The sequence below is a fragment of the Theropithecus gelada genome, chromosome 1 (genome assembly GCF_003255815.1).
Source record: "Theropithecus gelada isolate Dixy chromosome 1, Tgel_1.0, whole genome shotgun sequence".
In the NCBI taxonomy this organism is placed as follows: domain Eukaryota; kingdom Metazoa; phylum Chordata; class Mammalia; order Primates; family Cercopithecidae; genus Theropithecus; species Theropithecus gelada.
In genome coordinates this window covers 43,164,586-43,178,448 of record NC_037668.1, presented here as the reverse complement: position 1 = coordinate 43,178,448, position 13,863 = coordinate 43,164,586, and the positions used below count along the sequence as shown (strand labels likewise).

The following is a 13,863-nucleotide window of genomic DNA, read 5'->3' as shown; positions in this document are numbered from 1 at the left end:
TGGTGGGGATGCAGCCAAGCCATATCAGCTCCCATTTTGCAAGTGAGGAAATCAAGACTCAGGGGGTGAGGTTGCTTGCTTGGGATTGCACAGATCAGTCAGTGGTAGAGTTATGATCCAAATCCAGGCTTTAGTTGCCAGCTTCTAGTTCTTCCCACTTATCACGTGGCTCTAGGAACCAGCATTAAGAGCCTGAGGCTGTGGAGCATGGTAGGGACACAGGAGCCAGACTGCCGTCTGCAAAATTGGTCTCTGCGTAAAGGTAGGGAGGACACCAATTCTGTCCCACTTTTTAATTCTGTAAGTGCGGTGACGGTCGTAATTTCAGGGTTGTTGAAAGTATTTTAATAAGTTAGTACATGTAAGAGTACTCAGACCATGCCTGGCACACACATAGATACTAGCTCTGATTATTCTACGATGTGTTTTAGCTTCTGCTTCTCTTGCCTGTCTCCAGGAAGTTAGATTGATAATATTTCTGTGTGCATTTGTAAGCCTTGCCTAGGCTCACTTAAACACCAGTGTGACTGTTATTAAGAGGAGTGCAAGAATTCCTGTTAATCATCACATCGTGTTTCAGGCATATCATAACATATGACAGGGTGGGAGTCAGGGGACACCAACAATGCAGATACGGTGTGCCCTGCACCTGGCCACCAGGTGGCGCTCATAGTCTGTTTTAGTGTCTGTCCCTGAAAACCTTGTGGCTATGACTCGGTGGTAGAATTAACAGAAGGATCAAGGTTTCACAATTTATACGGCCCATTTCGTGCATCACTCACATTTTCTCTGGGGCATCTGAGACACTGGAGAAGGGGTGCTCACTAGAAGATGGAGGGACATGGGCTGCCAAGCCCCAACCCTCTCCAAGGCCATACATGTGCAGGTCTGCACTTTGGAAACTCGGAGTGAAAAAAATTATTTCACTTCTTCCTGTTTTCTGTGGGGACATGCAATTCTCCCATTAAAAAGGCACTTGGATTTTTTTTTTTTTTTAAAGTTACAGCTCTTCTCAGCTTAATGCTTTTGTTTGCATACCAGAGGCACAACACAGAGAGAAACTTCCAGAAGGGATGGGAAAACACATCCCCCAGACTCCAGTGCTGTCTGACAGACAGGAAATGTTTCAATCTAAGTATCAGAGCTTTAGGATATCAGACTGTGGGAAAACTCCAAGTAGTCTTCAAACATCTTCATCAATTTCATGACCAAAATAAATATCCATATTGTCCATAATTGGCATAAATCCCCAGGTGTTTAGTGCCTGTTACACTGTGTAATAAAATGGGCACTGGGTCATAAGAAAGTTAATAGTGCTAGGAAGACTGATTGCTTCAAGATACTAATTCAGCTTCTAATTAGCACAGGCAGCGCAGACTGCATGGCGGTACGCATCGTCTTGGGGTATCGTATAGGATCGAAGGGCTTTGAGAGCAAATCGTTATGCACACACTTTCAGGAGACCCGGGAGAATAAAGTAATCAGAACAATAAATCAACCTGCCATGTGGCTTATACGTCTGCTTGAATGTTCTGTTGGCAGTAGAATATTTAAGAGACTAAAATGTGAGCAGATGAAACTTGATTTGGATTCAGACCAACTGCACCCTTTAGCTTAGAGATGCTTTGTTATAAAATTATCATCTTTCAATTATGAGCCAAGATCAAAGTGGGGGGAGGAGTATTAATTAGTCAGAGTAATTCTTTCTTTCTTTTTTTTTTTTTGAGACAGAGTCTTGCTCTGTTGCCCAGGCTAAAGTGCGGTGGCACAATCTTAGCTCACTACACCTCCACCACCCAGGATCAAGCGATTCTCCTGCCTCAGCCTCCCAAGTGCTGGGATTACAGGCGTGAGCCACCGCGCCCGGCCATTACCAACCAATTTTAAAGTAAAAAAAAAAAGGAATTTGAATCAAGTTTCAAGAGAAACGTACATGACTGGTAAATTCAGAAATTCCAGGTGAAGAATTTTTGTTTGATGAAATTCCCTGTAAGGGAACCAGTAACTAACTGCCTTCAGGGTTTGGTAAAGGCCTCTGTGTTTGGAACACTGGGTGGTTCCTTCTCCCCACTTAGCTAACTGCCCATAGCGCTCTCTGGCTGGGGCTGGATTTGGGTGAGATGCAGTCACTGAAGTGACAGCATCGTGGGGAAATAGGAAATTGGGGTGAGAACATGGGGTCTGCGAGAAGGTGGACCTGAGTTCAAATTGAACCGCCACCTCTCACGTGCTGTGCAAGCTGTAAGCGGTTCCTGGGTGTCTCTGGGCCTGTCTTAGACTTTTTTCTTTCTTTCTTTTTGAGACAGTGTCTCACTCTGTCACCCAGGTTGGAGTGCAGTGGCACAATCTCGGTTCACTAACCTCTGCTTCCCAGGTTCAGCCTCGGCCTCTCGAGTAGTTGGGATTACAGGCTTGAGGAATTTTTGTATTTTTAATAGAGACAGGGTTTCACCATATTGGCCAGGCTGGTCTCGAACTTCTGACCTCAAGTGATCCGCCTGCTTCGGCCTCCCAAAGTGCCAGATTACCGGTGTGAGCCACCGTGCCCGGCCTGGGCCTGCCTTAGACCCTTCATCTGTAGAATGGATGTGTCAGAGGACTGTGAGGTTTAAATAAGTTAATCCAAAGTGCTTTGTACTAGTTCTTGCTCGTGGCCAGTGCCGAACAAAGGCTGATCTTGTTCTTACCATGCTAGGAAACTGCCGAGTCTCTCAGCCTTGTGAATTTGTGTTCTTAACCACCACGCTCCACTGACCACCTGTTCCCTAACTCCGGGTGTCTCACCTTGGTTGGGGCTCTTGGAGCCTCCCAGGCCTTGGTCTGAGAGCTATGCTGTGCCTCTCAGGCTCTGCCTACCTGGCTCTTCAAGCTCTGGATCTCTTTCTGTTTGGCATCGATGTCTTCATCCAGAACCTGACACTTCTGTGAGATCTCCCTCTCATTCTGCCTGGAGGTGGTGGTCTCTGACAGCTTCTGACTCAGCTCAGCCACTTCCTTCTGCAGGTTTGCTATTATGACGTCTTTGTATTTGGATTCAATTTCATAATCTGAGAGACGGCTGACCTCTTTTCCCAGCAGCAGAATTATTTCATCCTGGGTAGAGATCAGATGGCAAGCTTACTAGGTGTGGGCCTAGGTGTGAGGCTGAGCCCATTTAAAAAGAAAAAAAGGTAGAGGCCAGGTGCGGTGGCTCGCACCTGTAATACCAGCACTTTGGGAGGCCAAGGCGGGTGGATCGCCTGAGGTCAGGAGTTCAAGACCAGCCTGGCCAACATGGTGAAACCCTGTCGCTACTGAAAATAAAAAAATTAGCTGGGTGTGGTGGTGAGTGCCTGTAATCCCAGCTACTTGGGAGGCTGAGACAGGAGAATCGCTTGAACCCAGGAGGCAGAGGTTGCAGTGGGCCAAGACCATGCCATTGCGCTCTAGCCTGGGCAATAAGAGTGAAACTCTGACTCAAAAAAAAGGTAGGAAAATTATAGTGTAATTCTTTTGGGAAAGTAGGGGCAGGCAGGCAGGGGAAAGGCAGACTTTGAGGCTCTGTCACTTGGAAACTCAGAGACACGATAGTGTGGTGAAAACGACTGCTTGCACATAGACTCCTACAATGCATGTGGATACCTTAGAGGGACAAAAACTTTCCTTTCCCCTAAAATTATACTTTCATATTAAGAACCACCATCCCTCTTGGGAATTTTTGTTGCCAAAAAGTTTACTTATAATATTTTTAGGAATTAACTTACCAGGCCTCAGTCTAACATCTGGGGACCAAGGAAAGGTAATTAAGGAAATGACTCTATTCAACCACATTCTGACTATAATGGGGCTATTTAACTTTACAAATTTAATACATTCTGAAATAGCTTTTCCCCTTTCCTCTCTTCTGTTATTCCCTGGCTCTTTTGGTTATTCACATAAAAACGTATTCCAGGTAACTAAGTCATGAAAAATAAATGAGAGGGGAATGGTGATTTATGTATGTAGGTTCTTGTAAACTTCAGGCTGGAAAAAACTCTGGGCTTGGCAGGCTGTACCCACAGGTCTCATTAACCCAGTCTCCCATCTCTCCAAAAGAAAAAACACTGTAGCCGAAGAATTGGTTAGGCTTCCCGAAAATGGGGGAAAAAGTCCCCCAAACTTCTCGCCAGAATTCATCAATAAAATATCAGGAAGACTGAGAACAAAAATTCCCCGACGTGATTCATAGGCAGCTACAGAGTTCCTGATCAGTTACTTTGAGAGGAAACTCTGCTCTCCATGCAATTTTCCACTGGTTGGAAGGAGGCGGGTGGGCAGTTTCCAGGCCAGCGCATTGCCTGGGGAGCTCGACCTTCTAGCTTGCTAACCTGGGGCACCACCTGGTTTTGGTCATGATGGAGCCTGACTGCTGCCCAGGGTCTGTCCTTGGGTCCCTGTGAGTGCTTGTGGCAACATTTCAAAGGACAGCCTCAAACAGAGTCCATGCTCTGGGGCAGCCCCTTGCCTCATCCAATATGAGTTACCCAAGGGCTCCATTTCCAGCCAGGTGTTTGTTCAATATCCACACAACAAACATGTATTGAGTATCTACTGTGTGCCATGCTTGTGCTGGGCGCTGAAGTATAGAGAAGCCTGCAGCTTACGGTGCACAGCTACGGTTCCTGCCTTTCTGGTGAGGACCCTGTGACTTCCCTGAGGGAGCACCCCTGACCCTTCCACGTGGTCTTGGCAGGAGGGTCAGTTATGTGCCCTGATCCTTCCTGTCCCGCCTGCCATTGTGCATGTGACCCAGGCTGGTCAGTTGGCATTTTCTCAGAGATTTCATGTATTACTTAAAAGAGGAAGAAGCTCTTGCTTCCTTTGGGATCATAATCTTTAGAGACTTCAGTTTGTTTACAGTCATGTTTTCCAACAAAAGAAGCCAGCCTGCTGCAGAAAGCAGAACTATGAGGGAAACAATGGAGAAACTGATAGCGGGGAGCACCCTGATCATTTAAGCTCCTAGATTCAGTCATGCCTGAAGCTGGTTGGCTTTTATATTTTCCAATAAAATAAGACAACAAAAAATGTTCTTTTCCTTCCTTCCTTCCTTTTCCTTTTCTTCCTTTTCTTCCCTTTCTTCCCTTTTTCTTTTCTTTCCTTTCCTTTCTCTTTCCTTTCTCTTTCCTTCCTTCCTTCCTTTCTTTTCTTTCTTTCTTTTCTCTCTTTCTTCCTTCCTTCCTTTCTTTCTTTCTTTCTTTCCTTTCTTTTCTTTCCTTCCTTCCTTCCTTTCCTTCCTTCCCTCCCTCCCTCCCTCCCTTCTTTCTTTCTTTCTTTCTTTCTTTCTTTCTTTCTTTCTTTCTTTCTTTCTTTCTTTCTTTCTTTCNCTTTCTTTCTTCCTTTTCTTTCCTTTTCTCTTCCCTCCCCCCCTCCCTCCCTCCCTCCTTTCTTTCTTTCTTTCTTTCTTTCTTTCTTTCTTTCTTTCTTTCTTTCTTTCTTTCTTTCTTTCTTTCTTTCTTTCTTTTTCTTTCTTTCTTTCTTTCTTTCTTTCTTTCTTTCTTTCTTTCTTTCTTTCTCTTTCTTTTTTTCTTTCTTTCTTTCTTTCTTTTCTTTCTTTCTTTCTTTCTGACATGGTCTTGCTCTGTCACCCAAACTGGAGGACAGTCGTGCAATCACAGCTCATTGCAGCCTTGATCCCCTGGGCTCCAGTGATTCTCCCACCTCAGCCTCCCTAGTAGCTGGGACTATAGGCAAGTTCCACTATGTGTGGCAAATTTTTTTTTTTTTTTTTTTTTTGCAGAGATGGAGTCTTACTATGTTCCCTAGGCTGGGTGTGAACTCCTGGGCTCAGGTGATCCTCCTGCTTGGCCTCCCAAAGTGCTGGGATTACAGGCGTGAGCCATTGAGCCCAGCCTATTTTTTCTTAAACCAATTTGTTTGTTGTCACTTGCACTTGAAGGAGTCCTGACAAGTCAGGGCATAAATACTTCATAAATAGTAAAAATTTAGAAATGTGGTTGCATCCTATTTCCAGCTTAACAACTGTGGTGGATTAAAAATGGCTACAAATAACTTTGCAGCTTCTGCCATCAAGCAGTGGAGTCTATTTCCCCAGCCCCTAAATCTAGGCTGGCCCTGTGATCTGCTTTGACCAAGAGAAAGTGATAGACGTGATGTTGGGTGGTCTCTAAGCAATTTCTTAAGAGGCTGTACAGCTTCTGTCCTGGACCTCTGGAAACCCAGAGACCACTGTACTGCTATGAAGAAGCCCAGGATGAAAAGCCACATGCAGAGAGGGCTCACAATTCCATTAGTGGTGATTTTTAATGGTGAGATTTTGGTGCACCTATCACCCGAGTGGTATACACTGCATCATATTTGTAGACTTTGATCCCTCACCCTCTTCCCACTCTTCCCCCCAAATCCCCAAAGTCCACTGTATCATCCTTATGCCTTTGTGTCCTCATAGCTTAGCTCCCACATATCAGTGAGAACATACGATGTTTGGTTTTCCATTTCTGAGTTACTTCACTTAGAATAATAGTCTCCAATCTCATCCAGGTCACTGCAAATGCTGTTAATTCATTCCTTTTTATGGCTGCATAGTATTCCATTGAATATATATACCACAGTTTCTTTACCCACTCGTTGATGGATGGGCATTTGGATTGGTTCCGTGATTTTGCAATTGTGAATTGTGCTGCTATAAACATGTGTGTGCAAGTATCTTTTTCAAATAATGACTGCTTTTCCTCTGAGTAGATACCCAGTAGCGGGATTTCCAGGTCAAATGGTGGTTCTGCTTTTAGTTCTTTAAGGCATCTCCATGCTGTTTTCCATAGTGGCTGTACTAGTTCACTCATGTAACCAAATACCTACCACATGTACCCCAATAACTTAAGGAAAAATTAAAAAAAGAAAACTAATAAAAACTCTATAAAAACTTCAAAAAAAATAAATCTGTGGGAAGAAACTAAAAAAAACAATAACAAACAAACAAAAAAACTACTTCCAGGTGTCCCAACTGAGGTCCCAGACATGGGAATGAGGCCTTCTGAGACCATCAGTCCCTGCCACGCCACTGGCTGACTGCGGTTGCGTGAGTGAGCCAGAAGACACCAGCAGGAGAACCTTCCAAGGCGACCCATAGAATTGTGGGAAATAAATTGCTGTTTCAAGCCACTAAGTTTTGGGCTCGCTTGTTTACAGCAATGGGTAACTGACAGAGCATCCAAACCTGACTTCCCACCTTACTCACCCTTGCTGCAGATTCCTGGAAATGTCACTCCCATGTGTGACAAGAGCTCCAGGTGGTTCTGCTCCTTACAGACTCTGAGAATTGCTGCAGGCTCAGGCCCTGATCTTCAGGGGAAGCATAGCATTGTTGGACTACCACTTTTAGTATTAGGTTGGTGCAAAAGTAGTCGATTATAATATAATTTTCAGGTTGTGGCTAAGTGAGGCGAAATCAGCCTGGATCCATCCTTCCCAGGTATGCTTACATTCATCTGTTCTGAACTCTCTTCCTGTCTCACTCTCTAAACCTCTCTGGTTCTTTAACAAGTCTTTCTCATTTGCTCAGTCATCTCTGACCTCAGCTCTCACTTCCTCCTACTAGGGAAGTTAACCAGACCTGGGTGTGAATCCCAGTTCTGCCCCTTGTACTGTGTAACCTTGGGCAAGTTACTTAACCTCTCTGACCTCCAGTTTCCTCCTTGTTAAGTGAGGGTGATCAAAACCCTCTTTTGAAGACAGCAAAGATTAAACGAGCGAATGAATGTTAAGCGCATGGGATGCAGTCCAGCTCACAGTAGATGCTTCATAAACAGTGGTTGCGGAGGTCATAATTAGAATAAAACATCTGGTTGAATGTCTTAGGGAATAAGAGCTGGTTTCTTGGAAGCAGGATAAGGGCACTTCTGGGCCACAGAGAAGAACAGGCATCAGCAAGTCCCTCGGCAGTGTGATTGCTGCTGCAGCTCCACCCTTCCCCAGACCCCTCCCTCACCTTGTCCTGCTGGGCCAAGTCCTCCTCCACGTAAATCTCCGCGGGGGGAACTGCCCCAGGAATCCCCTCGGCCAGTGGTTTTTCTGACAGTTTCACGGCATTGGTCCACACTAAGGCGTGAGAGCAGCAGAGAGCACAAAAGACATCATGAGTTTCCCTGAGGCCTGAAGAAGATGTTCACATTAGCCTTCCTGTTTGTCTCCCCCCAGACATAGACATTTTATGTAATTTAAAAATTACAGGCCGGGCGTGGTGGCTCACACCTGTAATCCCAGCACTTTGGGAGGCCAAGGTGGGTGGATCACGTGGTCAGGAGATTGAGACCATCCTAATACAGTGAAACCCCGTCTCTACTAAAAATAGAAAAAATTAGCCGGGCATGGTGGCGGGCACCTATAGTCCCAGCTACTCGGGAGGCTGAGGCAGGAGAATGGCGTGAACCTGGGAGGTGGAGCTTGCAGTGAGTCGAGATCACGCCACTGCACTCCAGCCTGGGCAACAGAGCAAGATTCTGTCTCAAAATAAATAAATAAATAAATAAATAAATAAATAAATAAATAAAATTACAAAGTGGTGTGTGTGTTCACTGAAAAGCAGTGAAAGCATCACGGAAGTACCAGAAAGAGAAAGGGCCACCTCCTTCCTTCTTCCTGTGCTAACTGTGCTGTTACCTAACATGATGTGTCTTTTTCCAGACCTTTTTCCTATGCCACAGAACAGCGGGTGATCTAGGGCAGATCATCTAATCTCCTGGGCAGGTCATTTAATACCTTTTAGCCTTAGTTTCCACACATATCATTGAGGGGCATGAATAGTCTGTATCATAAAGGGCAACTGTGAGGAGTAAATGAAACATTAGGTAGAGCAGGGACTGGCCAACTACAGCCCTGGGGCTGAATCCAGCCCACTGCCTATGACTGAAAGTACAGTTTTATTGGAACGTGGCCACAGTTACTCATGTATGTATCATCTATGGCTGCTTTTGTGCCACAAATACAGAGAGTTGAGTAGTTGCGACACAGACTGTATGGCCCTCAAAGCCTTATTTATATCTGGTTCTGTGATACTGGAACTTATAACAAGAAGTAGACACAGCTGGCCCTCCGTATGTGTGGGTTCCATATTTGTGGAGTCAACCAACTGTGGATTGAAAATATATATGTATGTGTGTGTGTATATATATGTGTGTGTGCATATATATATATATAGAGAGAGAGACAGACAGACAGACAGACAGGGTCTTGCTCTGTCACCCAGTCTAGAGTACAGTAGCATGATCACGGGTCACTGCAGCCTTGATCTCCTGGGCTCAATTGATCTTCCCACCTCAGGCTCCCAAGTAGTCGGGACTACAGGTACATGCATGCTACCGTGCTTGGCTAATTTTTAATTTTGTTGTAGAGACAGGAACTTGCTATGTTATCCAGGCTGGTCTCAAACCTCTAAGCTTAGGTGATCCTGCTGTCTCAGCCTCCCAAAGCGCTGGGATTACAGATGGGAGCCACTATGCCTGACCAAAAACACTTCTTAAAAACCCAATAAAAAATAACGATACAACAATAAAAATACCGCATAACAACTAGCGACATGGCATTCATATCATATTTTGTAAGTGAGGGAACCGAAGTACAGGGACGCCAAGTACTTGCTAAAGGTCCCACAGCTGGTGAGTGATAGAGTCAAGATTTGAACCCAGGTTTGTCTGATCCAGAGCCTGTATTCATAACCATTATGCAGTAAATGTATTGACCTTCACGATATAGTGTTACGTTTCAAAAAGTAGGATACCAGTGTTAGGGTCAAACAATCCCATTATTATTCCATTACTTACAGTATATACAAATCAGGATGGTATCTTTAAAAATCACCCCATGCCTTTCCATTCTCCATTCTAATTCTTCCTCCCTCACCTGTATGAGCTTTGCCATTAAGATTCGGCCTTGGAGCTGCGGCCTTACTGCCTGTTGGAGGAGAAGGGCAAGCACCACCAAGACAGGGTCCCTTGACCAGGGCGATTCTGCCCCTCAGGTGACATTTGGTAACATCTGGGGACAATTTTGAGCATCACAGCTTGAGTGGGGGAGATCTGCTGAGAGCATCAAGTGGGTAGAAGCCAGGGATGCTGCTAAACACTCAACAATGCACAGGCTGGGCCAGGCCTGGTGGCTCACGCCTGTAATCACAGCACAATGGAAGGCCGAGGCGGGCAGATCACTTGAGGACAGGAGTTCGAGACCAGCCTGGCCAACATGGCGAAACTCCATTTCCACTAAAAATACAAAAATTAGCCAGGCGTGGTGGCGGGCACCTGAATCCTAGCTACTTGGGAGGCTGAGGCAGGAGAAATTGTTTGAACCCGGAGGTAGAGGTTGCAGCGAGCCAAGATTGCACCACTGCACTCCAGCCTGGGTTACAGAGCGAGCCTTTGCCTCAAAACAACGCCCTATGACAAACAATTATCTGGCCCCAAATGTCAGCAGTGCCAAGATTGAGAAACCCTGACCGCGAACAAATACGTCCTTGGCTTTGTGTTTCCAAACAGAATTTTTCAAATCTAAAGCAAGGCAATGGTCTAAAAGCAAAACAATTTTGTTTGAAGAGTCCGGCTTTGTTAAGAGATAAAAGAGCTTCTTCAGATTCCTCAAAAATGGGTGCTTTCAATGAAGAGCCAACCTGGAGTCCTGGCGTCGGCAGTGTTCTCCTAAGCATGGAGTAGAGGGGCCCGGGTCTGACACGAGGGATCTCTTCTCTACAGGAAGATGAAAGGCCCTCTCCACATCAGGGGAATGCGGTGGAAGTTTGGGAGCGGACATCACGATGCCTTCCCAACCCAGATGACACCCCAGTGGGAGGCTGTAGAGGAGAAACCCAGGTAGATGAGGGCCTCAAAGCCTTGGGACCGCTCATGGCTCATTCACTTCCCAAGTTCAACACGGCATTGGAGAAACAGGTGGAGAAATCTACTCATCAACAACTGAGTGTAAAAAGAAAGAAACAGCACCTGTGTCCACCAATGAAGAATGGATAAAGAGAAATCTGTGTTACGTTCATGGAATGTGACTCAATGAGAACAAGGAACAACTTTTTTTTTTTTTTTTTTTTTTGAGATAGAGTCTCGCTCTGTCGCCCAGGCTGGAGTGCAGTGGCACAATCTCGGCTCACTGCAACCTCTGCCTCCTGGGTTCAAGCGATTCTCCTGCCTCAGCCTCCTGAGTAGCTGGCATTACAGGTGTGCACCACCACACCCAGCTAATTTTTGTATTTTCAGTAGAGATGGGGTTTCACCATGTTGGTCAGGCTGGTCTCAAACTCCTGACCTCGTGATCTGCCCTCCTCGGCCTCCCAAAGTGCTGGGATTACAGGTGTGAGCCACTGTGTCCGGCCACAAGGAACAACTTGTAAGACATACAGCAAAATGGATGAATCTCAGAAATACGCAGAGTGAAAAAAGCCTCACGTGAAAACATACGCTACATGATTCCATGTATTTGAGAATCTCGAACAGGAATCTCTAATCCATGGTGGAAAAAGAATTGGAAGAGTGGTTACCTCTGGGGGAAGGGGTTGGGAAGTGACTTGGAAGGGACCTGAGGGAGCTTCCTGGGGTGATGGTGATGTTCTTGTCAGGGGTTTGGGTTACACAGGTGTATACAATTGTCAAAACGTAGTAAGTGTTCACTCAAGATCTGTGCATTTCATTGAGTGGCAGCCAATCTCCAAGATGGTCCTGGTGATTCTTGTCCCTGTATTCATGCCCCTATATAGTCATCTCCAATGCTGGATGAAGCTTGTATTAATATGCTCAGGTTGCCATGACAAAATACCACAGGCAAGGGAGCTCAATAACAGGAATTAATTTTCCTTTATTAAACTTTTAATTCTTTCTTTTAAAAATAGAGATAGGGTCTTGCTATGTGTTCCCAGTTGGCCTTGAACTCCTAGCCTCAAGGGATTCTCCTGCCTCGGCCTCCCAAACTGCTGGGATTACAGGGGTGAGCCACTGCACCTGGCCGAAATTTATTTTCTCAAGTTTTAGAGGTTGCAAGATCCAGGCATTGACCAGGTGGTTTCTCCCGAGGCCTCTCTCCTTGGCTTGCAGACGGCCACCTTCTCATTATGTCCTCACATGGTCTTTCTTCTGGTGTCGCTGGTGTCCTAATCACCTCCTCTCACAAGGACAGCAGTCAGATTGGATTAGGGCCCACCCCAACAACCTCATTTTAACTTAATTACCTCTTTAAAGGTAGATGGATCACCTGGGGTCAGGAGTTCGAGACCAGCCTGGCCAACACGGTGAAACCCCATCTCTACTAAAAACACAAAAATTAGCTACGTGTGGTGGTGGGTGCCTGTAATCCCAGCTACTCAGGAGGCTGAGGCAGGAGAATCACTTGAATCTGGGAGGCAGAGGTTTCAGTGAGTCGAGATCATGCCACTGTACTCCAGCCTAGGTGACTGAGACTCAGTTTCAAAAAGAAAGAAAAAAGAAAAGAAAAGAAGGAAGAAAGAAAGGCACTCTTTAAACACAGGTTCCGTGGTACTGGAGATTAGGGCTTCAACATATGAATTCTGAGAGAACACAATTCAGCCATAACAGAGCTTATCCAAGTAACCAAGGCTACTGGAGAAATGATGGAGTTTGACTCCTGAGGCTGGATCTTAAGACACACGTGGCTGCTGCTTTTCTCTCTAGGACCACTCTTTTGGAGGAAGCTGGCAGTCATTTCATGAGGAGACTCAAGCAGCCTAGGAAAGGTGGCAGTGGTGAAGAACTGAGGCTTCCTGCTGTCAGCTAATGAGGAACGGAGGCCTCTTCCCACACGGATGTGAGTGAACTACCCAGGAGATGTGTCCTCCAGCCCCAGGCAGGCCTTCAGAGGACCGCAGCTTTCGTCAAAAGCTTCATGCAACCTCCTGAGAGTCCCTGAACCACACCATCCTGCGAAGCTACTCCCAAATGCCTGACCCGCAGAAACTGTATAAGACAATGCATAGGGTTTTGGTTTGTTTTAGGGTGCTATGTGTTAGGGTAATTGGTTATAAATTGGTAACTAATATACACTGTATGTCAATTTTACACAAAAAGACAAAAACTGTTGAACTCTAGTTAATGGTACACATGCTAAATGTTTAGGGCGAAGTCTACAGCTGTAGGAAACTTATTTTTAAATGCATCCAAAATTAAGATCGATTAATGAATTAACAGAATGACTGATAGACAGATAGATATATAATAAAAGTATAGCAAAATGGGCCAGGCGTGGTTGACTCACGCCTGTAATCCCAGCACTTTGGGAGACCGAGGTGGGTGGATCACTTGAGGTCAGGAGTTGAGACCAGCCTGGCCAACATGGCAAAACCTCCTCTCTACTAAAAATACAAAAATTAGCTGGGCATGGTGGTTTGTGCCTGTAATCCCAGCTACTAGGGAGGCTGAGGCAGGAGAATCACTTGAACCCAGGAGGCGGAGATCATGCCATTGCACTCCAGCCTGGGAGACAGAGCAAGACTCTGTCTCAAAAAAAAAAAAAAAAAAAAAAAAGAGTATAGTAAAATGTTAATGGTAAATATAGGTGAGGATGGGGGTCACTGTAAAATTCTTTTTACTTTGCTGTATGTTTAAAAAATGTTCGTATTAAGGCCAGGTGCAGTGGCTCACGTCTGTAATCCCAGCACTTTGGGAGGCCAAGGCAGGCGGATCACAAGGTTGGGAGATCGAGACCATCCTGGCTAACACGGTGAAACCCCATCTCTACTTAAAAAATAAAAATAAAAATAAAAATAAAAATTAGCCAAGCATGGTGGTGAGCACCTATAATTCCAGCTACTTGGGAGGCTAAGGCAGGAGAATCACTTGAACCCAGGAGGTGGAGATCGCGACACTGCACTCCAGCCTG

General features: G+C 45.5%; 1 protein-coding gene across 1 annotated transcript in view; it reads right to left on the bottom strand.

Annotated features, from left to right (window-relative positions):
- Positions 1-13,863, bottom strand: part of FHAD1 (forkhead associated phosphopeptide binding domain 1) — a 155,402-nt gene that overhangs the window by 90,145 nt on the left and 51,394 nt on the right. The window contains exons 5-6 of the mRNA XM_025367034.1: positions 7,967-8,076; positions 2,857-3,093 (exon numbers count right to left, since the gene is read on the bottom strand). Coding sequence (XP_025222819.1) covers positions 2,857-3,093; positions 7,967-8,076 — 347 coding nt within the window. The remainder of the gene's footprint in view (positions 1-2,856; positions 3,094-7,966; positions 8,077-13,863) is intronic.